Source organism: Nannospalax galili, unplaced genomic scaffold, assembly GCF_000622305.1.
Source record: "Nannospalax galili isolate Female #2095 unplaced genomic scaffold, S.galili_v1.0 scaffold24, whole genome shotgun sequence".
Lineage (NCBI taxonomy): Eukaryota > Metazoa > Chordata > Mammalia > Rodentia > Spalacidae > Nannospalax > Nannospalax galili.
Window position 1 is genome coordinate 170,844 of NW_008352654.1, and position 24,444 is coordinate 195,287.

Sequence of the window (24,444 nt, forward strand, 5' to 3'; positions counted from 1 at the left end):
CTATGCTGGCAAGTTATAGTCACACCTCCTTCCCACACTCATGAAGGAGTTGGGGAGGGAGTCAGTTACCCCTCCTACCCAATCAGTTGACGTTAGCTGCATGTGGGGGAGGGGCTAAGGATATATAAGCCAAAAAATGCCATGAGGCACCTCTCTCCTCATTTTGTGCAGGTGTTGGGAAGTCACAGGATCTATATTTGAGTGTGGACTTTCCAGTGCAGCTGTAAATGGGGGGCCCACTCTTCTGTAAATAACCCCCCACCGTATGCTCTGTTAAAATAAAATAAAAGCGAAAATAAATAAATATATAAATAAAATGCAAAAAAGAAAAAAAGAATCTTGGTGGGGACAAACCATGGAAAACCTCACCCAGGTGTGTGTGTGTGTGTGTGTGTGTGTGTGTGTGTGTGTGAGAGAGAGAGAGAGAGAGAGAGAGAGAGACAGAGACAGAGACAGAGAGACAGAGACAGAGATAGAGACAGAGAAAGACTTAATGTGTGTGTGCAAACATGTCTATGTGTGTCTGAAGGCTGAAAGTGGCAAGCATATCCCAGGAGAAACTGGCAGGCAGGCCAGATCCCGAGAGATCGGAAAGCTGTGTGAAATATTTTCTGCCAATTTCACTTCTTTCCCTCTGACATCATGCACGCTCCTCCAGTGCCTCATGTTCGTATTTAGTCCTACAAACACTGTGTGCTTCACCCAGGTTCTAGGCTACTTAGACTCTTCATAAATATTAAAGGATCAAAGATGGCCACAGTGTTTTATTCTACCCACCTCTGCCCACTCAAATGTGGGTTTTGCAATATAGTAGTTTCCCCTCACCCCCAGGCAAATGTTCCAAGCCATTCCTGGAAACTTGGACAGTACCCAGTATGCATAGTATGTTTTCCTATACATGTATACCTATGATAAAGCTTATAAATTATAGTATATAGTAAGAGATTAATAATAAGTAATCATGAAATGAAACATTTATAAGGATATACTATAATCAAAGTTATTTAAAACTTACAAATTATTACTGGAACTTTCCATTTTGTATCTTTGGACCACAATTGACTGTGGATAGTTAAAACCAACAGAAAGTAAAACCTCAAGGAAGGGGGGGGGGTGTCCTGTACTCTTGGTAGAAACACTGACCATTTTGTCCAGAAAAACCTTTCTGTGCTGCGTTGGGAAGCACATGCTAACAGTGAGACTCAGGTAAAAAGTGCTGATTTCTCACCGCATTACTTATTAGCTGACAGTGGTGCTCTGGTTAGCTGTTGCTGAAAAACAATTGCACCTCCAGAAAGCCCAGTGGAATTACATTTCCAAGATGAGATCAAACAGACCTCCTGCTTAGAATCAGTGCCTCCCTCAGAGAGGAAATGCCATTGGAGATGAAAAGGAGTTATATTTCAGCTCAGAAGCCAGCCTGGGGAAGCCCACCCGGTGCTCAAAGCTCAGCTCTCACTTTTCCAAAAAAAAAAAAACCCAAAAAACAACAAAGTTTAGAATTCAGTGGGGTTGGGATTTGGGGCAAAATCTAGACTCTGAGCTCTTGTTTTTGCATGTGTGCATGTGAGTGCACTTGTGGGTGCTGGAACACACATGCTTGGCATGCACTCGGAGGTCAGAGGCATCTTGGGTGTTGATCCACAGGCACTTTCCACTTCTTGTTTGAGACAATCTCTCACCGGCTTTGTACTTAACCATGTAGGCCAGCTCGCTGGCCCACAAGCTTCCAGGGATTTGCCTCCATTGCTGGGATTACACATACCACCCTGCCCTGCTTTGCTGGGACTCTGAACTCAGGTCCTCATGTTTGAGAGACAAATGCTTTACAGATTGAGCTATCTCCCCAGTTCTGGGAAATCTGAGTTTTTAACAGATATCTCATCTCTTTCTAATGACCAGGCAAGTTTGAAAATCCTGTTTAAATATGATACTAAATTTGTTTTAATTATTTAAGCTTATATTAAATACCTGTTTAAGTGTCAAGTGAACTTCAATGTTTGTTGACTGACAACATCAATTGTTGGCATGAGGATGTTGACTCAAAATTATAGTAGTGGTTAGCAGATATAAGATAACTTGACATTTAGAATTTTCCCTAAATGATCCATCAGGAGCTAGCTGCAGGCTCATGAGAGAGTTAGGTGGGATTTGTCAGTTACAGTGTCAATCATCTAAACCTCTTAGCACAGGTTTTTTTTTGGGGGGGGGTGTTTTTGTTTTAAGTGGTGAAGGAGCCCAGGACCATAGCCTTGCTCACCAAACCATCTTCCATATCTTTTGAAGGCCCAATTTGAGCGTGCTCAGCCTCAGCCTGACATTTTTTTCTGATTGGCCTCTGAGCTATCAAATGTGCTGAGCCTGATGCAAAGGAAACCCCGTTTCTAGAGTGAGGTGGGGGCTACCAGAAGCTGGATGCTGGAGTCAGTCCTTAGCTGATGTTCCTGCAGGCTGTGGCCAGCAGGGCATTTCAACACTTCTTAGTTTCCCAGAGGGAGGTCAGTATCCCCTTTACTGGGAGGGCATCCCCTCTTTACCAAAAGGTGAACAAGATGAAGTGGGGGGGCTGCTAAGACGGGAACCGGGGGGCTGGGAGTCCTGGCCCCTTCCTCCAACCCTCCTCGCCTCCTCTAAGAGTTTCCACTGGCGACAGCATTTACTGTAAGTTCCGTGCTCTGAAGGGCCTGGGCAAACCCCGAGGCAGCAAGGAGGGACCGGGTGGGCGGGCTCTGACCTACCCGCCTGCCTAGAGGCAGGCCCAGCTTTCGGGAAGTAACAGCTGGGGCTTCCTCCTCAGCAGGCTCTCTCCTGCTTTCTCCTCTGCTTTGTCCTCCAGAGCCTGCAGATCCCTGAGCCCAAGCCCATTCCTCTGTCCTCTGACCTTGAACCCAGGCTTGCCTTTACCTTGCACTGCTTCCCGATAGAAAGCTGCCTGGGAGCCCTGAGCCCTGCAGCCGCCTGCCACTCACTAGAGAAAGGCTTTGACTTCTCTTGCAGGAAGTGGCTGATCTGGGCCCCACTCTCCCTGGGGCAGCCTGCCTGGAGAGGGCTCACACAGCTAAAGAGACAACTGGCACAGGTGGCCATGGAAGCAGCTGTTTATCCAGAGACATAACCATAGCCCCTGGCTTCCCAATTCAGCCGGGGGACCAGAATTCAGTGAAGGAGTAAAGTAAGGGGAGGCAGGAAGGCAGGGCTCGGGGTATAGGATACAGACAGGAAGGTAAGCCTGCTTCCTGGCTTCACGTGGCCTGCTTGGCACTTTCTAGAATTGTTAGGCCCATTAGCGTCCTCACAGAAACCCCCTGAAATGGACACAGAAAAGCCAGCTGCTGGGTTGGAGAGATGGCTCAGCAGTTAAGAGCACTTGCTGCTCTTGCAGAGGACCTAGGCTTGGTTCCCAGCATCCACATGGCAGCTCACAACCGTCTATGACTCTAGTTCTAGGCCCTGTTTTGGCCTCCAAGGGCGCTATACACACAGTGCACTTAGGTACATACAAGCAGAACACTCCTACACATAAAATAAAAATAAATCTTTTTTAAAAAGCCAGTTATGAAAAAAAAAAGCCAGTTATGGAGCTAGCCAGATGGTTCAGTGGTTAACAGCACTGACTGCTATTGCAGAGGACCTGGGTTCGATTCCCAGCACCCACATAGTGGCTAACAACCATCTGTAACTCCAGTTCCAGGGGATCTGAGGCTGTCTTCTGACCACCATAGGCTTGGCACAACTCAGGTACACTTACATACATGCAGGCAATATACTCATACACATAAAATAAAAATAAGATATTTTAAAAAGCCAGCCACTGTCATTATGAGCACCTACAGACAATGGCAACTGAATTATGAAGGAAGAAGCCCCCCAGGACTCCTCTGGCCCCTCCTGAACTGAGGGCCTGGATATTGGAGTGAATTGGGGCTCCAGAGAGCACAGAGAAGCCCTTAGCCCCCTGTGTGCTCCCAAGAGAGGGCAGGGTCCTGGTTTTAGTGATTCTATACCAGATAGACTATGATCTGACACAACATAAGTATGTTGAGAGCTACCCACCCCACCCAGCTGCCCACCCCTATCCAGTTGCCTTGAAGAGGCTTCCCTCAGGACCAGACTGTCTTCCAACATAAGCCAGGTCTTGGGTTCATGACATCTGTGGTACTAGCTGGGTGGCCCGTAGGGACTAGATTTCCTTGTTGAACACCAGTTTTTTCACTTGAAGACAGAATAACTGGACCAAAACAATGATCCTCCACTTAGCCAGACATTCAGGTCCTCGGGGGAGCATTAGCAATGCCAGTGCCTGGTTCTGATTAGATCTAGGATGAACCTAGGCAGGGCTGTTAAAAGCTCCATAGAGATTGTAACCAGCAGCTAATGCTGACAGCCACAAGAGTAAGGGCTCTCCAGGTCCCCTTGAGCGCTCCAATATTTCCGATTCCAAATTGGCTAACTGAACATATGAGCTTCTAGCCCCCCTCCTGTTAAAAAGAGAACATGTACGTGTGTGTGTGTGTGTGTGTGTGTGTGTGTGCATGTTTAGGGTAAGGAAGCATAGATTCCATGGATATAAGATTAGTAAAAGAAGGGACTGGAGAGATGGCTCAGTGGTTAAAAGCACTGGCTGCTCTTGCAGGGGACCTGGGTTCGGTTCCCAGCACCCACATGGCCGCTAACAACCATCTGTAACTCCAGTTTCAAGGGATCTGATGCCCTCTTCTGACCTCTAGCAAGCATTGCACTACATGGGCACACTTACATACATGCAGGCAATACACTCATACACATAAAACAGAAATAATAAATAAAAGATTTTAAAAAGATTATCAGAAGCAAATTTTGTAAAATAGGTGGCCCAACTCAGTAATTAACACTTATTAAATACTGCTAGGTGCCAATCAGTCCTTTAGGTATTTTATAGCTGCCATCATGTTTGATCTTTGTAATGCCCTTGTGTGTTACATAACATTTCTCTTTTACAAAAGATGGAAAATGAAGTTCAGAGAAGTTAAGTAATATGTTCAGGGTCACACAGCTTGCAAGCTGTAGTGTCAGTACTTGAATAGAGGCAGGCTGGCTTCTGAGTCTGAGCCTCCTGCCTTGAAAACCTGATGAGCTTTGAGGATTATCTCCTGCCAATGTTATCTTCCCTCTTTCCCTGCCTCAAGCCAATCCAAATGCTAATGTTCACAGCTGCCCTCCCTTACCTGTGGGATCACCTGATGCTAGTTGTATCATGAGCACAGGAGCTTGTGGTGGTTAAAGAGGAGGCTTTGTGAGGCATGGGAACATTCTGGGAAACCCCCTATTGGAGGGGCTGAAGAGGTCACTCAGAACTCCTGAGTGATGGGGAATCCCCAGGCTGGTCCCTAAGCCCCAGGCAGCTAAGCTGGAAAGAAGACTAGGACTGGCTGGCATCTCCTTGCTGGCTCTGGTCCACGGGCAACAGGGACTCGGGCAGCTCTGCTCCCTGCCAGCACTGGGTGAGTGCTTTGATGTTTTTCATTTCTTTTCTTTTTCTTTCTTTTTTTTTTAAATTTAATTTTATGTGTATGAGTGCATCGTCTGCATGTATATAAGTGCAGCTGTGTCATGCAATGCCTGAGGAAGTCAGAAGAGGATGTTGGATCCCCTGAAACTGGAGTTACAGACGGTTGTTAGCTGCCATGTGGGTGTTGGGAATCAAACCCTTGTCCTCTGCAAGAGCAGTCAGTGCTCTCAACCACTAAGCCAACTCTCCAGCCCCTCTTTTGCATTTCTTAATAGTCATTTCCAGAAGGTGAAAATTGTCCCTGTGTTTTTCCTGCTCAAAGGACCACACAGGTGAGGGTTGGCAGAGTACCTTTTCAGCTCATGCCTACTCCCAGATCTGTGAGTGACATTCAGAGTTGGTTCCTTATACACTGCTATGTGCACCACCCCCATCAGATGTGTGGGGTAGGTAGAGACCAACATCCCCAGAGAAGGCTTCTAACAGAAAGGTAGGCTGTTCCCCTGAAGAGGGAGGATCCATGCCTCTCCCTCCATCTCCTCTCACACATTCAGATTGGGAAAGAATCCTTATTCCATAGCTCTGGTCACCAGCAGCTGTTCAGCCACACCAGCCTTGCTCTCAGGGCCCTGTCTAGAGTCACAGGGTTGGAAAAATATCATCTGTCTCTCAGTTTTCAGGTCTGTGATTTCATGGTCCTAAAATGTGAAAAACATTAGGCTGCATCCCTCAGCATTCACCCCAAACTACTTCCTTGCCTTCAGCTACATAGACCCAAATATCAGCTTCCTTTGCGGCTGGGGGTGGGACATGTGTCAGAATTGTGACTAGTGAGATGTCTGCAGAAACACAGGGATGGGGGCTTCTTTTTCTACTCATGTGGTAGAACCTCTTGGCAAGGATAAAGTCTACCCTCCTTGAGCACAGAGTGATGCTCGGAGGTTCAACAGCCATATTACAGCCTTGAGGATGAAAGCTGTACTGAGGATGGCCCACACAGAGGACTTTGTTCTTCCTGCCTTTCCTTTCTGTACTCCTTGGTATATGAAGAGAAAAATAAATGGTGGCTAGCTGATGCCTCCCCTTGATGGTTTATCTATTGTAGCAGAATCAAATCCTGATGGCTCGTTCAAGTGAGGAGGATTCCACCAGCAGTTAACAGGACCATTCAGCTAAGACTGCTTGCAGCCACTAGGCTGCTGGGATGAGATGTCTGGGTGGAAAGTGCTAGATTCTCTCCATTCATTCTGCTCCATGCCCCTGACAGCTTCAATGTTGCTGGATTCCCACCCTGGCTGTACATCTTCACCAGCCTCAGAGCTCCACACTCTCCTCACCCCTGGACTCCACCCTCCATCCCCACAGTTCCAATTTCATTGTTCTGGACCAGGGTTCAGGCATCGAGATTTTTAAGCTATTTCCAAGGCAATCAGAGTGCTTAGTCAAATTGATAACCAGGTTCACTGTAAGTTCTTAAAAACAGTATAATAGCATAAATATGTAATCGTCAAGAAATTTATTTCATATATCTTACCTAGTTAAATATGTTTTCATAATTGCATAAAACAAATAATCTTAGAATTGGAAGAAAATGTATTATTTTGCTGGGTGTGATGGCGCATGCCTTTAGTCCCAGCACTTGGGAGGCAGGTGGATCTCTGTGAGTTTGAGGCTAGCCTGGTCTACATAGTGAGTTCCAGGCCAGCTGGGGCTACAGGGAGACCCTGTCTTAAAAAAGACCAAAAAAAAAGTATTTCAATGTATTATTACTATTCATGAAAATAGTGTTCCATACAGCAGTTAATTTTTAATATTGTGTGCAATGTGTGTGTGTGTGTGTGTGTGTGTGTGTGTGTGCAGGCACACATGTGACATACATGCCTTGGAGGTCAGAGGTTATTTTTAGGGAGCCAGTTCCTCCTGTTCCAGGGATTGAACTCAGATCATCAGGCTTGTGCAGCCAGAGCTTTTACCCATCAAGCATCTCTCTGACACCAGCACACTTCATTCTTATGATGAAGGCAAGAGATGAGGATCTGTTTGAATCCTGCTAGTTAAAGCTTGATTAAATGAGTTCCCTTTGGGCCAGGTGTGGTGCCACACGCCTTTAATCCCCGCACTCGGGAGGCAGAGGCAGGTGGATCTCTGTGAGTTTGAGGCCAGCCTGGACTACCTTGTGAGTTCCAGGACAGCTGGGGCTACAAGGAGCCTGTCTCAAAAAAAAAAAAAAAAAAAAAAAAAAAGGCACACAAAAAAGAGTTCCCTTTGGATTGGTAACCTCCACTACCATTGTCATCATCATGTGTTCGTCCTCAGTGATGAGGACTGTGCTTATCACATAGTAAATGTTCAACAAAATCATGTTGCTTGATTGTCAGCGTGGAATGTGACAGGTGCCTGTGGAAGTTTCTATTCAGTAGACATCAGGAGGCTAAGGCGAGTGTTTAACTCAACACTCTAGTCTTTAATGGTTTCTCCTTTGTATCTTGGGACTGTTACAAAAGAATCTAAGAGACTCCTTCTTCAAAAGGCCCAGCCACAGAGAGGGAATAGCCAAATTATACCACTCTGCCACCACCGCACCTTTGAATATAGTTTCCTTAGCTTGGACTTGACCTTCCCTATCCAAACCAAACCCAGGAGGCTTGAGCAAATACGGTGGCATGCCCTTACAATGAATCAGTTAATATTCTCAGAGTTCTCATAAGCACCTGGATAAAAGAGCATACGTGCTCACATGAGGCTGAGAGGATACCAGGTAGATTCACCTGCAAAGTGGGACTCTGCATTAAATGAGCAGACACACCAGAGCCAGATTTCCCCTGCCTTTGATCTCCAGCTCTACTTTGTTCCCAACAAAGAAGAGAGGAAGTAACATTGCTCCGATCTTAACATTTGCTCTCTAATTCAAATGCCTACAGCCTGGGGAGGTGCTGCTGTTTCCCATTTACTGATCAGAATTTAGGCTCACTTGTCAAAAGCCCATGGCTGGAGAGGTCATAGGCCCTAGCAGGGAGCCTAATACTGTTGTCTTGATAAATGGACATGCTGTCAAACTGACTTCTAGATATTTATACTTATATCCATAGTGCTGCTCTCAACCCTGACCAGAGAAAGTTCTCTGTGCAGTGGTCAGCAGTTAATGCAGAGACTCATAACTGGTCAAAGTGCTTAGTGTTAAGTGTCTATTGAATGTTCAGTCCTAAATGGGACATCTCTATAACCTTATCCCCTCTAGGCTCAAGGGGACATTTCAGAAGAGGGGGTGGAAAGAGTGTAAGAGCTTGAAGAGTGTAGGAGGTGTGTGGGAAGCACTGTCTTTTGGACATGACATGGCTGTTGCACACATGAACTCACTGCAGCTGTGGTCACCTGCACAAGACCCACACAAGATCAAGCCAACAAGATCAGTCAACATTCTAACAGGCAGAACTAATTGAACCTAGTGTGTTTTTTGAAAAAAAGGAGAGGACATGATGGCACGATGCGGGAGGAGGACGTGTTGAGGCACCAGTTGGGAGGGGTTGAAGTGGGGATGGTCAAGACACATTGTTTACATGTATGAAATCGTCAAAGAATAGATAAAAGACATTCTACTAAAAAAAGAATTTAGGTCCAGAGCAGTCCCCCACCTAGATTAGAACAAGATTTGTATGTTCCACCATCCCAATCTGGCTTCTCCTCCCCTAACATACCTGCTTTATCCCTGTCTCTCCATCCCTGTCTGTGGCTCACCAGCTATTTCTGATGCATCATGTTGCTCTTGGCCCTGAGTCTCTGCTTGGTCCCTTTTCCCCAGATCTTGCCAGCCTCCTCTTTGATTGGCACTTCATCTCCAACCCTGGGACCTGAGGAAAGCCCTCTCTGATCACCGCCCCATCTCTGTCTTTAAGTCGTTTTCAACATTGCACTGTTTCATTTTCTTCAAAGCACTTTTCACACTGTGTATGATTAATGCATTCATGTACTTGTCTGGTTTCCAGACCTACAGTTGAATGTAAGACCCCTGAAATCAGGGGCTCAGACTATCTTGTCCTTGCTACAATCTCACTGCTCAGAGCAAGGTACCTACCTGGAAGAGGTTGGGAAATGCTCCTGGAGTGGTTGGATCATTTCAGCTGGTGGGAGAGGCAGTGCTGGGACACAGACTCTGCTTTGACAGCCTTCTGGAGCTCCCTACCCTCTCTTTGAACAGTAAGTAATTTTCATGTGTCAGTAGGTCCTTGTAGTAACTGGAAATTACCTTTTGACCCTATGAATTTGGGTCCTTGGCTTGGCTTTGAACTTCATCATTTCCTTTGAGTTTTTGTAAGTGATCCAGGCCCTCTTCCTTGGTTCTCCTGAGCTTCCTGAGATGGACCAAGTTTACCCGTTATCCTGGTATAATACTTTCTAGTGTTCTTTTTCACTCCCAAATTCTAAGTCAATAATATCTCTCCCTCAGCTTCCTCCAGAGTTTCCTCAACTATTTGAATACTTTCTTCTTTTTAAAAATAAAAAGTATGGGGCTGGAGAGATGGCTCAATGGTTAAGAGCACTGACTGTTCTTGAAAAGGACCCAGGTTTGGTTCCCAGCACCACATGGCACAACAACTGTCTGTAACTCCAGTTCAGGGGATCTGACACCCTCTTCTGATCCCTAGCAGGCGTTGCACAACATACATGGGCACACTTACATACAATACATGCAGGTAATACACTCATATACATAAAATAAAAATAACAAATAAAATATTTAAAAAAGTAAAATATACAGTTTAAAGGCTAGATATGATGGCTCACACCTTTAATCTCAGCACTTGGGAGGCAGAAGTAGGTTGATTCTATGAATTCAAGGCCAGCCTGATCTACATAGTTAGCTCCAGGCTAGCTGGGACTACATGAGACCCTGTCTCAAACAAACAAACAAACAAACAAACAATGTATATATATATATGTATATATGTAAAAGATCTTTAATCTTCTATCTATCATCTATCTATCTATCGTCTATCTATCATTATCTATCTGTCTATCTATCTATCTATCTATCTATCTATCTATCTATCTATCTATCTATCATCTATCTATCATCTAAGTCACTGTCTCAATGTGTAGCCCTGGCTGGCCTTGAACTCACAAGAGATCTGCCTTTGTTGCAACTAAAGGCATGTGCTACCATGCCCAGCCTTAAGGGGTTCCTTTTAATTTAAAACATGCATGCTCCTAGTCCCCTAACATCTATTTTCTTTTTAAATATATATTTAATATTTTATTATTTTATGTGTATGTGTATTGCCTACATGTGTATAAGTGCACCCCTATCATGTGATGCCCATGGAGCTCAGAAGAGAGCATCAGATCCCCTAGAACTGGAGTTACAGACAGTTGTTAGCCACCATGTGGTACTGGAAACTGAACCCAGGTCCTCTGCAAGAGCAGTCAGTGCTCTTAACCGCTGAGCCACCTCTCCAGCCCCAATTTTCATTTGTATGTACCACTACCCTGTTCTTTTTAACAAATATGCATAGTTATTTCTATAAAATCTCAACCCTAATGCAAATAAAAATTGTATTTTGCTTCCTGTTATAACTTTGTTACAGCTATACTGTCATTACAAGTATTTTTGGGGGGGATTGTTTTTTTGACAGGGTCTTCCTAGTCTCAGCCTGCCTGTAAGTCATGATGTGGACCAGGGTGACCTCAGTCTCACAGAGAGTCACCTGTTTCTGACTCCTGAGGGCTGGGATTAAAGGTGAGTGCCATCATGCCTGGTATACAAGTATTATTTTTTATAACCACTTTATCAAATCAGTGATCCACAGTTTACTTAAAATGATCTTCTGTTATTGAGAATTTTGATTTCTGTCCGAATAGCACTGGAAACGAACACTTGATATACACTGGATTTTGTCTTTGCTTGCTTTCTTCCTGGGATAAATTCCTCAGTGAGATTAATAGGGCAAAAGGCACAGTCTGTCTTCCAGTTTGTGGTACAAATTGCTGTAAAAGGATTGTGTTAGGTGGTGTAACCAAGAATGAATGTGTGCACCAAGATTACTATATCTTGTATCATTTTACACTACAGGACCCAACACAAGCCATACCTGGCACAGAGAAGCTCTTAAGTGTTACACTTTTAAAATAATTAATTTTCTCGACTAGTTTTGTGAAGGTTTCTCAGTTTCAATTTACTGTTACAGGTTAAATAACAGTTAAGGAAGAAAAAGGACTTTTTAAAATATGTCTGTCTCAATCAACCACAGGTGATTTTTCTATCCAGGGCACATTTAGCAAGTTCTGAAAATAGTTTTGGGTGTCATTACTGGATGGAGGCAGTTCTGTCGGCAACTATTGGGTAGAATATTACATTTTACAGTACAAAGGCCAACCACACATAAGAATTATCAGAGGAGCCAGGTCTGGAGCTATAATCTCAGTTACTGTGGAAGCTGAGGCAGGAGGATTGAGAGTTCATAGTCTGCCTGGGCCTGAGTTCAAGACCAGCTGGTAAAACTCTACCCCCAAAACGTAAAATAGTAGAGGAAAAGGCTGAGGGTATAGCTCAGTGTACAGCACTTGTTCAACATGCATAAAGGCCTAGGTTCTATCCCTAATGTAAAAAAACAGAATGATCTGGCTTGAAACGTCAATAGTCCTGAGGTTGAGAAACTCTGCCTCAATGTGTATCGTTTTCATCATCAGAGTAGAAAATTAGGTTATTTTCATTTGGGTAGGAAAAATGTTGTGTAAGCTTTCTGTATGTAGTCTCTGCCCACTTATTGATTGGTGTCTCGATGTTTTTCTTTAAAATGATATTGTTTCTGGCCAGGTGTGGTGGCACACGCCTTTAATACCAGCACTCAGAAACTAGAAGCAGGCAGATCTCTGTGAGTTCAAGGCAGCCTGATCTCCATAGCTAGTTCCAGGCCAGCTGGGGCTACAGAGAGACCCTGGCTCAAAAACACCAAAAAAAAAAAAAAAAAAAAGTTTTTTCTTAGCATAAATATAAATATCAAACACTCATTTCTTTAATTCGATGCAAATATTTCCCCCAAACTGTCATCAGCCTTTCAATTTCTAATGAAAGAAACATTTAAACTTCAGCCCTTATCTATCTTGAACTCTCCTTTTGGTCTCTTGCTGTTGGTGAATGTTCTGGAACTGAAGGGAGTCTAGTTGTATAAGCATTCTTACCCTTTGCAAAATGATAAGTGGGAACCACATCATCTTCACCACCACAAAGCTCTGTTCTGTGACATGGCACAAAACATACAGACTAGTAAACAGGCAAGAGCTTTGCATTCTTGGGTGTCCTTGAGAAAGACACTGATTTCCTCATTGATAACAAGACAGGTTGTTTTAAAACTCTGAGTTTCCTTTTTTAATATTTTGATTCTATGAAGAAGGTTGTGTGGCTATAATTATTGGCATTCCCTCCACAAGCCACTATGTGGACCCATGGTGAGACCCTCTATGAAAACTCTGCAATCTGAAAGGTCTTCATGCTATGGACCCAGCCTATTGCTGTGGGAGACAGGGACCTCACAGGATCCTTCAGAGGAGACTAAGAAACTTCTGAATAGCATGGCCATGTGGATAGACTCTCATTCTTAGGAAAGAAGCTGAGGTGCTACTGAGGATGGCACCTGCTGAATGAGGCAACTCTTGGTTTGTGACCTGTTACCTTCAGTCCTCTTTAGACAGGCAGTCTTCAAGTCCTGACACCTCTCAAACCTAACACATAGGTCCATCATCCCCAACAAGAAGTTGGGGTGGCGAATTGCCTTCACTTGTTCTCCAACTACAATAGCTGAATTTTAAAGATTCTTTTGGACTATTTTGGCTTGCTTAAATAGCACGCATTCATCACAATACAAAGGCAGAAAATTACTAGGGATGAGGCAAATGACCCAAACCCAATCACTCAGAAGCAACCACTGTTAGCATTTTGGAGACTATCTTTCTAGACAGTTCCCTGTACATGCGACCATCCCTCAACCCTTGGATTTTACATCAGCAGAAAGCACACACTCCTTGTAACTGCTTGTTTCACTCAACACTATCCAATGGACATCTTTCAAGTTAACTAACACAGGTTTACACAGCCATTTCAGGTACCAGCATCAAATTCTGTTGTCTAAATGGGTCACAATGTTGCTCAATCTCCTGTTGTTAGCTATTTGCCTAATTTTATAGCATACATAAAATGTTTAGTGTTCACACATACCCGTGCACCAATCCTCCCCATAGATCCTCTTTGCTTCACACTTTTATAAGCAAAATTACTGTTCCTAAGGTTATTGTCATACACAATCTTATGTAACACAACCTTCTAAAAAACTGGCATATACATACAGAGAAGTAGGAAGGTAGATAGATAGATGATAGATAGATAGATGATAGATAGATAGATAGATAGATAGATAGATAGATAGATAGATAAAGTAGTAAGTAGATAGCTAGGTAGGAGAGAAAGAAAGGTCTTTACTTCCTTGACCAGGCCTAAAGATGGGTGAGGGGATACTACGAATTTTGGAGGACATTTCTCAATCAACAGAAAAAAAAAATTCAGTATGAGGTTCAAGGAAGACACGAGTTAAAGGGACACACCTTTGTGTGAATTCAGAGAAATAGTGTGGTGGTTAGGAAGATGAGTTCTGAAGTTACAAGCTATGTACTCTTGAGCAAATTACTTAAAGAATTTCTCTACAGATCAAATGAGACGCTGCTGCTAGAACACTTAACACACAGCACCTGATTCACAGTCACACGTGTTTAATTAACATGTTTTAAAGTTTTTTTAAAATTTGTATTTTACCTGTATGTATGTATATATACCACATGCAGGCAGTATCCACAGAGGCCAGAAGAGAGTGTTGGATCCCTTGGAACTAGAGTTACAGATGATTGTGAGATGACATGTGGGTGATTGGAATTGAACCCTGGTCCTCTGCAAGAATGGCCAGTGCTCTTAGCTGCTAAGCTGTCTCTCCAGATCCAGTTGCCATGGTTTGTAATTTTATTTTATTTTATTTTATTTTATTTTATTTTATTTTATTTTATTTTTAGACAAGGTCTCTTGTTGTTGTTGAGACAGGATCTCCCTGTAGCCCCAGCTGGCCTGGAACTCTCTATATAGACCAGGCTGGCCTCAACCTCATAGAGATCTGCCTGCCTCTACACCCCCGGTGATAAGATTAAAGGTGTGTACTACCATACCTGGCTTTTTACCATAGTTTTAAGAAAGAAATTCATAGTGACAGAGACCCTAGAGAGGTGTCTTTTGCAGAGATGACTCACTGACTTTATATTAAACTTTCAAAAGTTGTCTCTAGCCAGAACATTCCTTTGTGTTTTATTGTTTTATGAATCTATGAATTCTCTATGCCAATAAACATTAGGGCATGGTCTCCCAGAGAGAGAGAAAAAGAACTACAGGAATGAAGGAGGCCCAGAGCTGCCCTTTCTCCCAGGCTGCCTAGAAGGCCTAGAACAATAGTACATTTTACAGTCCTGGAGGCTAGCATCTTTGTGAGTTTTTGTTCTTCATTATTCAATTTTCCTCTAACTTGTCCTCATTTTCCACATTAGCTCAAAGCTTCATTTAGTGTGTGATTCACATTATTTTCCCGTTATATGATATTAAACATTGTAAACTTCTCTGTCTTCTTGAACTACTATGTGATTCTGTTAGGAGCTAGTAGCAACCAATTTCCGGGCCATACCGATCGAAAAGAGTACCTTACACCCTGGCTTCCAGATTCAGCACTGGCTCTAAATTTTCCTTGCTTCCAGTTCACCCTCGAGACCAGATTTGACTTGCCAATAGCACACTTGGGGATGACTTTATTGTCTGCCTCCCACCCCTCTGCTTTTAGCCTTCTGTGAGCAATGCTTCTGAATTGATCTCGGTTCTGTTTTCCACTGACCTTGGACATTGACTCAAAGTTCCCCATGCTGGAAGATACCAAAGTCTCTACTGTCAATAGGATGGCTGGCCACAGGAAACTGACTAGCCGTATCTTATAAGAACTGTGGCTCTTAGGAACGGTCACTCAAATTTCAATGGATAACTGCTTCTCCCATCTGAGATTAAAAAGTGTTAAAAATATAAATGGCTTTTTCACCATCACTGCTCACTTTTCAGTTCATCGTTTTCCTATTCATAAGAATTTTCATGTATTTAGTAAACATGCCTTTTTTGGTCATAAGTGCTACAGCTATTTTTTTCCTACTTTGTTGTTTGCCTTTGATTTTATATGTAGTATTTTGAGCTATATAGGATTTTCTACTTTTTATGTGTAAATCACACACACACATACAAATTTTTCCTTTATGGCTTGAGGTTTTTCTATTTTATTTGAAAAAGATTTCAAGATAAAATTTTTAATCCCATCCCCCAACTGATGTTTCTTTAATGTCCTTAAAAAAGTTAATCTGTGTATAGGGTAAAGAATGAAGGATCCAGCCTTTTGTGCTTTGCATTTGACCAGCCAGTTGTCCCAACTCTATTTATTGAATAATTTGGCCTTCTCTGATGGTTAAAATGTCATCCTGATGGTTTCATGTTTCTACCTGTGCTTTTGGAAATTATCATATGCATTTTGTAATTATGGAAAGAATCGATGAACACATTTAGGTGAAGTTCGTCAACACTGAGGACATTGTGACAATGGTTGTCACAAGAGGCTCCTTCCCTCCTCCGTCAATTTGAAAGCAATCCACATAGCAAGCACAGTGCTTGATGTAAAGATATATATTCAAGTGGGTATATAGATGAATAAGATTGTTTGGGATGTTCTGTGTGATATACACATAAAAAATTTAACAAATTTTAAAAATGAGTTATATTTGAGGAGGAAGCATAAAAATTTACATCATGTTAATTAGTAGAGGTGATAAACATTACCATTGAAATCTACCTGATGATTTTATATCCACACACGGGTGCCAAGGATCCGAGTGCGACTGATCATGACTAGTAATAATCAGATACATACAGATTAGGGATGCATGTGCCAACATCTAAGTGTTATTAGCAAAAACAATGAGTCTTTATGTAAGAAACTGTATTTTATTTTGTCTTTTTTTTTTTTTTCAGAGCTGAGGACTGAACCCAGGGCCTTGCGCTTGTTAGACAAGCGCTCTACCACTGAGCTAAATCCCCAACCAAGAAACTGTATTTTAAAAAGTGAATAGAGATCTTTTTTTTTAAGGTTAAAAACTCCTTCAATTTTATGTCTTACAGGGTTTATATGAGTTCAATATTGTACAACTGTATTCAACTGTGAACCTAAAATTTTATTGCCACTTTTGAAAGAGATGTGTCTTTGCTCTGGAAATTGTTATTGAGTACATTAAAGCCATAATGAAATGCTTCTTTTACAAAATAAAAGAAAGATATATATTCGAAATGCTAAATGGCAAGCATCTCACACTCTCATTGGAGAAACTAGGTCACTGGGAACTTTAAGGGAAATAACAGTACCAACAGTCCAAATTAAGAAGACTGTAATTCCAATATATATTAGGATAGCACCCTATGATGAACCCTAATGTGGGCCTCACTTCATAATGTACTCTCAGCAGCTCCCGAACGTTCTTGGTGGATGAGTCCTTTGGCTAGGAGGGGGTTCCTGAACTTCAGCATGTAGAAGCAAGTAAGGAAAGGAATCAAGGGCAAACGGAATCTTGAAACTGAACTCACTGGAGGTAAAGCAGAGCTTTTCTACCTGAACCACAACTGTAATGAAGAGGGTAAGTGATGGAGAAGGGTGATTGTTGACTAAGAGGAAACACAGAGTGAGTTCAAACCACAGCCAAACTCTGTTTAATGATTCTGCGTTTCAAAGCTTCACCCAAAGCTAAGAAACATTAAATTATATTGACAGCGATCCATAAGCTCAAGGTGTAGCCTCTGTGATCTGCTCACTGGGCAAAAAGTGAAAACAAATGCAGTGCTCAAAAGAAAGGAGTGGGAAGGAGTTGACATTCTGGGAAAATAATGGGAGCATTGAATGGAACAAGGCTGGGGATGTGGACACACTGACTCCATGACTGGGGGACTCCATGGACCCGCAAGCATCAGATGGTACTCAAATGCAGTTGCAACCAGTACCAATTGATTCTGACAACTGAGTTAGAGCTATGCCAGTCCATCCATCCTCCCTTGAGGGGTTGGACAGAGATCAAAGGGCTGAATTTACAGGGAGGCAGCCTGTAGTTGAGACAGGGAGGACTCTGCTTCTGTGTTAGAAGGGAGAGAGCACTCTCTGTCACTAGAAGTAATCAGGTATGCACTGGGGACCTTTAGCCAGGATGATGCAGATGATTCTCAGGCATTAAATATGTGTCTGAGCTTTAAAGTCTTTAAAAAGTCTCTCATCGCTGGGATTCTATGTGGGGAAGCATACACACATACATATAATATATATGCACATATATACATATAAGTAAAAAGTATACGTGCATACTTTTTTATATAAAAGTGTATATATGTACATATATATCACATATATGTACATGTTCAATCTCAGTTTTGATTGGCTTCTCTTCCTCCTCCTCCTCCTCCTCCTCTTCTTCCTTCCTTCCTTCCTTCCTTCCTTCCTTCCTTCCTTCCTTCTTTCAACTTGATGTGTATGCAAATCAACTTGTTTTCTTGCCCAGGTCTACGTATCCTATTCATTACATTATAACCTGGTCTTAGTCTGTGAAGAGGGACAATTTCATTTTATTCTCTTATTTTGTTTTGTTCTGGTTTTAGTTTTTTGAGACAGGGTCTCACTATGTAGCCCTGATTGGCCTAGAACTCATTATATAAACCAGGCTGACCTCAAATTCACAGAGATTCACCTGCCTCTGTCTCCCACAGTACTGGAATTAAAGGCCATGTACCACCATGCCCAGGGTTTTCTTGCTTTTTTTTTTTTTTTTTTTTTTTTTTTTTTTGGTCTTTTTGGGACAGGGTTTCCCTGTAGCCCCAGGCTGGCCTGGAACTCCCTAGAACTCACTATGTAGACCAGGCTGGCCTTGAACTCACAGAGATCCACCTGCCTCTGCCTCCCAAGTGCTGGGACTAAAGGCATGTTCCACTACGCCTGGCTTCTTGCTTCTTATACTAATAACTATTGTTATAATTTTTACTGTTCTTGAACCTTTTGAGTATTTATTTTATGCCAGGCACCATGCTGAACTTTTTAACTGCACTATTTCTATAAGCAGTTCCTGTCATTTCCCATTCTACAGATAAGGACCCCGGGTCCAAGGATCATGGAACATGTCTCTGGACTCAGTCATATAGACAGTAAGTGGCAGGGCTGGGAGTCAAGCCTGGCCCTTCTGGCCGCAGAGAGGTTAAGCTTAGCTCACTTTCCATTTCTTTTTCTTTTAATATTACAAACTTATAAAGCTTGTAGGAGTTTGTCTGCTCAGAATTTAAAAAAAGAGGATTTTATCCTAGTTTAAAATTTGTTTGCTTGCTCTAAAGAACATTAAGAATCAGACTCAGGCAGAGAACATGAGCTTAAAATAGTGAAACTGTGTTGCGAGATCTTGAGCCACAAGGAAATCACAGACGTATGTTAGTAACGGGCAGCAGCTTAACATTCAGACTGTTGGTCACAGTTGTGACTGACTGCTCATTATTCATTTTTTTCTGTTTAACACATATTTGTCTACTGAAAATTATGTTAGCATGCAATGGATAATATATCAAGTACCTAGCAAGCAAAACCATCAGAGCGGTTAGAACTGCTTGTCCTGGTTTCCTTAAAGCTAAAAGAAGTGACTTTGTTTTTGTCTCCTAAAACTACATATTGCTTATTCGTGTGTGTGTGTGTGTGTGTGTGTGAGACAGGGTCTCCCTGTAACCCCAGCTGGCCTGGAACTCACTATGTAGACAAGGCTGGCCTTGAACTCACAGAAATCCACCTGCCTCTGCCTCTCAAGTGCTGGGATTAAAGAAGTGCACTACCACGCCTGGCTTTACTTATTTACTATTATTTTTTGCATATGTATGTGTGTGGTGAGCATGCATATATGTGTATTTGCTTGTGTATGGATGCACATATATGTGCAGGTGCACCTGCATGTGTGTGTGTGTGTGTGTGTGTGTGTGCATGCGTGCAGTGTGCATGTGGAGGCCCGAGGTTGACGTCAGGTTATCTATCATCTATCTATTTATCTATGTATCTATCTATCTATGTATCTATCTATCTATGTATCTATCTATCATCTATCTATCTATATCTATCTATCTACCTACCTCTACCTACCTCCCTACCTATCTATAATATTTTATTCTCTGAGAATTTCATAGAATGCATTTTGATCATATTTTCTCCCCACTCCTCACCCAACTCCTCCCAGATTCAACCCTCATCTCCTGCCTTCTCCACTGTATAGACTAAGGCAGGGTCTCTTGCTGAATTTGAAGCTTGCCATTTTGGCTAGTCTAGTTTAGTCAGCTTGCTCTGCGAATTCCGTCTCCACCTTCCATGAACTGGGATTATAGGATAGGCTGCCATGCCTACCTGACCTTTACATGAGTTCTGGGGATCTGTGCTCTGGATCTCATGTTTGCCTAACAAGTGCTTTAACTACTGAGCCATCTCCCTATCCCCAAATTACTTATTCCCAGTACAGTTAAACCAGTCACTTGCCATGCTAAACATTCATAGAATTACAAGCTTATTTGTTTTGGGTGCTCATTCCACTCTTACCACTGAAGGAAATTTCTAGAATATCAGAGATATGAGACTATTTTAGAAGGAAGGGCAGGAAGATGGAGCTGCTGAAGGAATGCAGGAGGGGATGGAAGCAGAAGGGTGTAATGAAGCAAGACTGAACAAGAACCCAGTGAGGGGTGCTGAGGGACAGGTAGAAAGGTAGTGAGGTTGGTGTTGAGGAGGAACACTGTGTTATGATGCACATAGCCATGACTCGGGAACACTGGCCTTGGCCCAGGCCTCCAGTGGAGCTGCAGCTCAGTTCTGTCCTTCTAGAAGAGTTTGGGGGCTAATGGCCACTCAACCTAGATGATGACTGTCCCAGATAAGTACATTGAAACTGCATCTTTCATAGGCCCTAGAGACACCATGATCAATGGAAATGTCAACATTGATCTTTCATGATGATCAGGAAAAAGGTAAATACAGCATCCTGTCCACTCCCTTCTCCCAAATGCAGGGACATTTGGGTGGCAGCCCAGCTGCCTTCTGAAGGGATGAATGTGTGCTCCTGAAAAGCACTTAACATTTAAATTCCTGCCAGCATCAGTCGTGCCTTCTACGCATAGTGGTTCAGGGAGGATGAAGCTCTCTCTGCTGCCTTTCTCTAAGCATCCGCTCAGAGGTTTCACCTTCCATCCAGACTTGGGGCTTCCAACATCCAACTCATCCATCCCTTGCACCCTCTTGGGTTAGAAAGGTTCATTTCTCTGTTCAGTCTCCTGGCCTTGTTCTCTGTTACTGAATATTTTCAACACATGCACAGGAGAAGGAGCCTTCCCTCCCCACCTGCCCCTGCAGCCCTTGCCCTCCACTTACTCTCCCCATGTACATATAGCTATGTTTTGGCAGAGTCAAAGCTGGATTTCACAGCAACACCAGTGTGAGAGGCAAAGCCCAAGGCCAAAGAGGATGATGAAAAGTCTGGACACTCACCAGGTGCAGAGTGTCGGCTTTCTGTGTTTGCCTCTGTCGACTCTTCTGGGCGGCAATGCGATTCTTCTCTCGTCTCTGAACTTTTCTCACATCATCCGATGAATCCTAGGAAACAGTGATGGCAATAACTAGGTGGATCTGTTCCTCTCTTCTAAGTTAAAACATGCTCTTGTGGCATTTGGTGACCTTCCGTTCCGTCCCTCCTTCCCTTCCCTTCCCTTCCCTTCCCTTCCCTTCCCTTCCCTTCCCTTCTCTTCCCTTCTTCCTTTTTTTCTCCCTCCGTCCCTCCCTCCATCCCTCCCTCCCTTCCAGTTCCTTCTCTCCCTCCTGGTGTTCCGTTCCTATGCATCATCCACCCCCATTACCAAAATCCTGCACCCAAAGGAGTGTTCTTTCTCATTCCTATGTTTTATCCTTAGTTCTTCCATGGCCTTTTTTGGTCAAAAGCTACAGGAAGAGGGCAAGAGATCTTGAGACCTCAAAAGGGCTGTTTGGGGCATCACTAGTCAAGGCAATGAAGTGTATTTTATCACCTCTGCTCTCTCCAGGGCTGCTCCTCCCTACCCCCTTCAGGGCTAGAACTTCCTTGATGTTCTTTTTTGCTGTTTTCTTTCCAAACTTGCAAACTTCTGGGCAAGTTCTTTCAGAGACTCTATGATCCAATTTCCCAATTCTGTGCAGTGGGTGTTATCATTTCCATATTACACAGGAGGAAGCCGAGGCTGTCAGCGCTGGCCCCTGACCTCATGGCCATTCAGAGTGGAGCATCTTATGGTGCTGACTCTGAAGCCTTTCTGAGAACTCCCTCACCACCAGCAGTCTCGTTGCTCTACACCCTCCCTAGATCTGTCTTTCCTTTTCTTTATTCCCTTCATTATGCTCAGCCATCTTGAGACCTTCCAGCCCCGAGCACCATAACTGCTACGAAAGAAAGTCATGAATTAAGGTGGAAGTCAACTGCTTTAGTGAACCAGTGATTGGAGCCTGGGATGACAAGAGGACCTTTGGATGCTCTCTAATTGCATCTTATAGAAGAGCAGTAGATGATAGGTTTAGGTTTGCCTCTGATGCTGCATGCAGGTCAGTGAAGATGCCCAGAAAAAACCCTTCTGCAACTCCTACCCTGTTCCCATCTCCACCCCCTTACCCCTGCCTGCAGACCAGGAGGTTCTGATACCCCTCCCCATTTTATCCAGAACTTCTAGGTCATTCTAACAGGAGGTTATTGAGTTAGAGAGAGCAAGGATGCACACTTCCTCTAAGGGGGTGGGGGACTGGGTTACCATGGAAGCCGTGAGTAATTTCCTTCTTAAGAAGAGTATGGTATGGACTTCCAGGCAGCCTGAGCCAGTCTGAGCTGCTCTGATACTATCTTGAGCCGGGACTGGCCATTTCCTTCTAGAGGTCTTCACCAGCATTGTAACTGCTGCGTTTTGGTTAGGGGCTTGTGATAGATGCTATGGCAGAGGCTCATGTCATTTTATTTTGGTTGCAGCATTTTACAAGCCCCCTGGAACATGTGCTAAAGAAAAAAATGCGATTTTTAAGCCACAGAGGGCCAGATTATTTTAATTCATGGCTATAAGTTGGAGGAAGAGGAGGAGGAGGAAGAGGAAGAGCAGGAGGACTTTCTAGAGCCAAGAATGTCAAGAATACGGTAAAGAGCCCCAGAAGCTATGAGGTTGGGAGGGTACCCTATTTGGGGCATCTCTTAACCTGAGAACTTTTAGCTTGGAAGTCAATCTAGACTCTAAGGCTCCCAGAATCCCTCTCTCCATCTCCTGGTTTCCCAGAGCTAAGATGAGCCACTTGTGAATGCCACCAAGTCTGGAGAGGGAAAGAAATACAGGCTGAGGCTCTAATCTCCCTCCTCACTGGCTGTCCTAGTGACAAGTGGCAGTCTGTCAGCCATCCTTTTCCTCCTGTCTACCTTACTTTAGTTTATCTTTTTTTTTTTTTCTCTTCCCTGACCTCGGGTTCTGTCTAGCCCTAGGCTCTTTGTGGAAAACTACATCTCTAAGATTTTGGGGTGCCAGCAGCCTATCGGAACACCCCTCTGCTGACTTTGTTTCTGCCTTAGAGGGGCACAAACCTTTCCTCTTAGTTCTGTGATAGTCACCCTCCTGGAGGAACTTCACTGAGGAAGAGAGGAAGAGGGGCTGGATGGCACCATGGTGGCACGATGAGGGCTCTGCCCCTTGCATCTCTTTGCAGCAAATGCCATGTCCAGAGTGTGACAGAGAGCTCCTGCCACGCGAGACAGAGCCACTTCCTTCCTGCCACAGCTCCCTGGGCAGCACCAGGGAGCCTGCCCCTCTTCTACCACCCAGGGAGAATTAGAAGGCTGGGGTGAGGCCAGGCTACCTGCTTGCCAGGGGGAGGAGAGCGGCTGAAGCTTGAGTCGCTGCTGTCCGAGCTGTGAGGCATGGCTGAGATCTTCCGGGCTCTCCCACAGGGCCCGAGAGGCGATCTTGTCACCAACTGGCCTCCCTTCCTGACTGCTTGGGGGCCACCAGCCCTCCACCTTCCACAGGTGCCTCCCCTGCCTGTGTAGCAGCCACCTCCGACCCCTGTGTCCTCCTCGCTCTGGGGTGCAGAGGTACTGCTCCCCACAGGGACATCTCGCTCAGTTTGGGGCTTGCGCGCGCGCTCTCTCTTGTGGTTTCTGGTAATTCAAGCTGGAAGTCACATGGGCGGAAACTTCAACAAGTTAGAAGGTAGTTAGAGAGAAAATACATATCTGGGAAAAGACCACAGAATTAGGTGAAAGAAAAAAAATACACAAACCCCAGTGTCTTCCGGCAGTTTGAAAGGTAGAGCAAACTCTCTTCAATTGATGAAGATAAAAGAAAAAAACAGCCAGCAGGGAAAATCCCCAGCCAGAATTAGCAAGCCCATCTTCTGTCAACATGGTAGAGAGGGGAGGACAACCGGGAAAGAGTTTCCATTGTCACACGACTTGATTTTTAAAACAAAATAAAGCTGGAATTTCTTTCTGGTTTTCACCTCAAAGCAGCTACCCATCCTGTTTTGCACTGAGTTTTCCTCGTTTATTTATGAGCTGGCTTCAGGTGGTTTGGGGACAAAGGGACCTCAGAACACTGTCTTTTCTAGATTGTCAAGCAAGAGGTTGGGGACATCTGAAAGCCGCAGCAAGTCTGTGGAATGGATGCTGAGAAGTCTGTCATCACCTGTGCCTCTTAGCATGGGCACTCACACTCTCCCTAAAGAAATGATGCATTTCTGTGGAGAGAGTCCTTCAGGAGCTCAAAGTTGGCCTTGAACTTTTAGGAGTCAAAGGCACCAGGGCAG

General features: G+C 43.8%; 1 protein-coding gene across 1 annotated transcript in view; it reads right to left on the reverse strand.

The window, feature by feature from the left end:
• Batf (basic leucine zipper ATF-like transcription factor) overlaps positions 1 to 23,783 on the reverse strand; it is a 26,766-nt gene extending 2,983 nt beyond the window's left edge. The window contains exons 1-2 of the mRNA XM_008849712.3: positions 23,497 to 23,783; positions 21,133 to 21,237 (exon numbers count right to left, since the gene is read on the reverse strand). Of these exons, the coding sequence (XP_008847934.1) occupies positions 21,133 to 21,237; positions 23,497 to 23,559 (168 nt within the window). The 5' untranslated portion in view covers positions 23,560 to 23,783. The remainder of the gene's footprint in view (positions 1 to 21,132; positions 21,238 to 23,496) is intronic.
• Between the last annotated feature and the right edge of the window lie 661 nt (positions 23,784 to 24,444).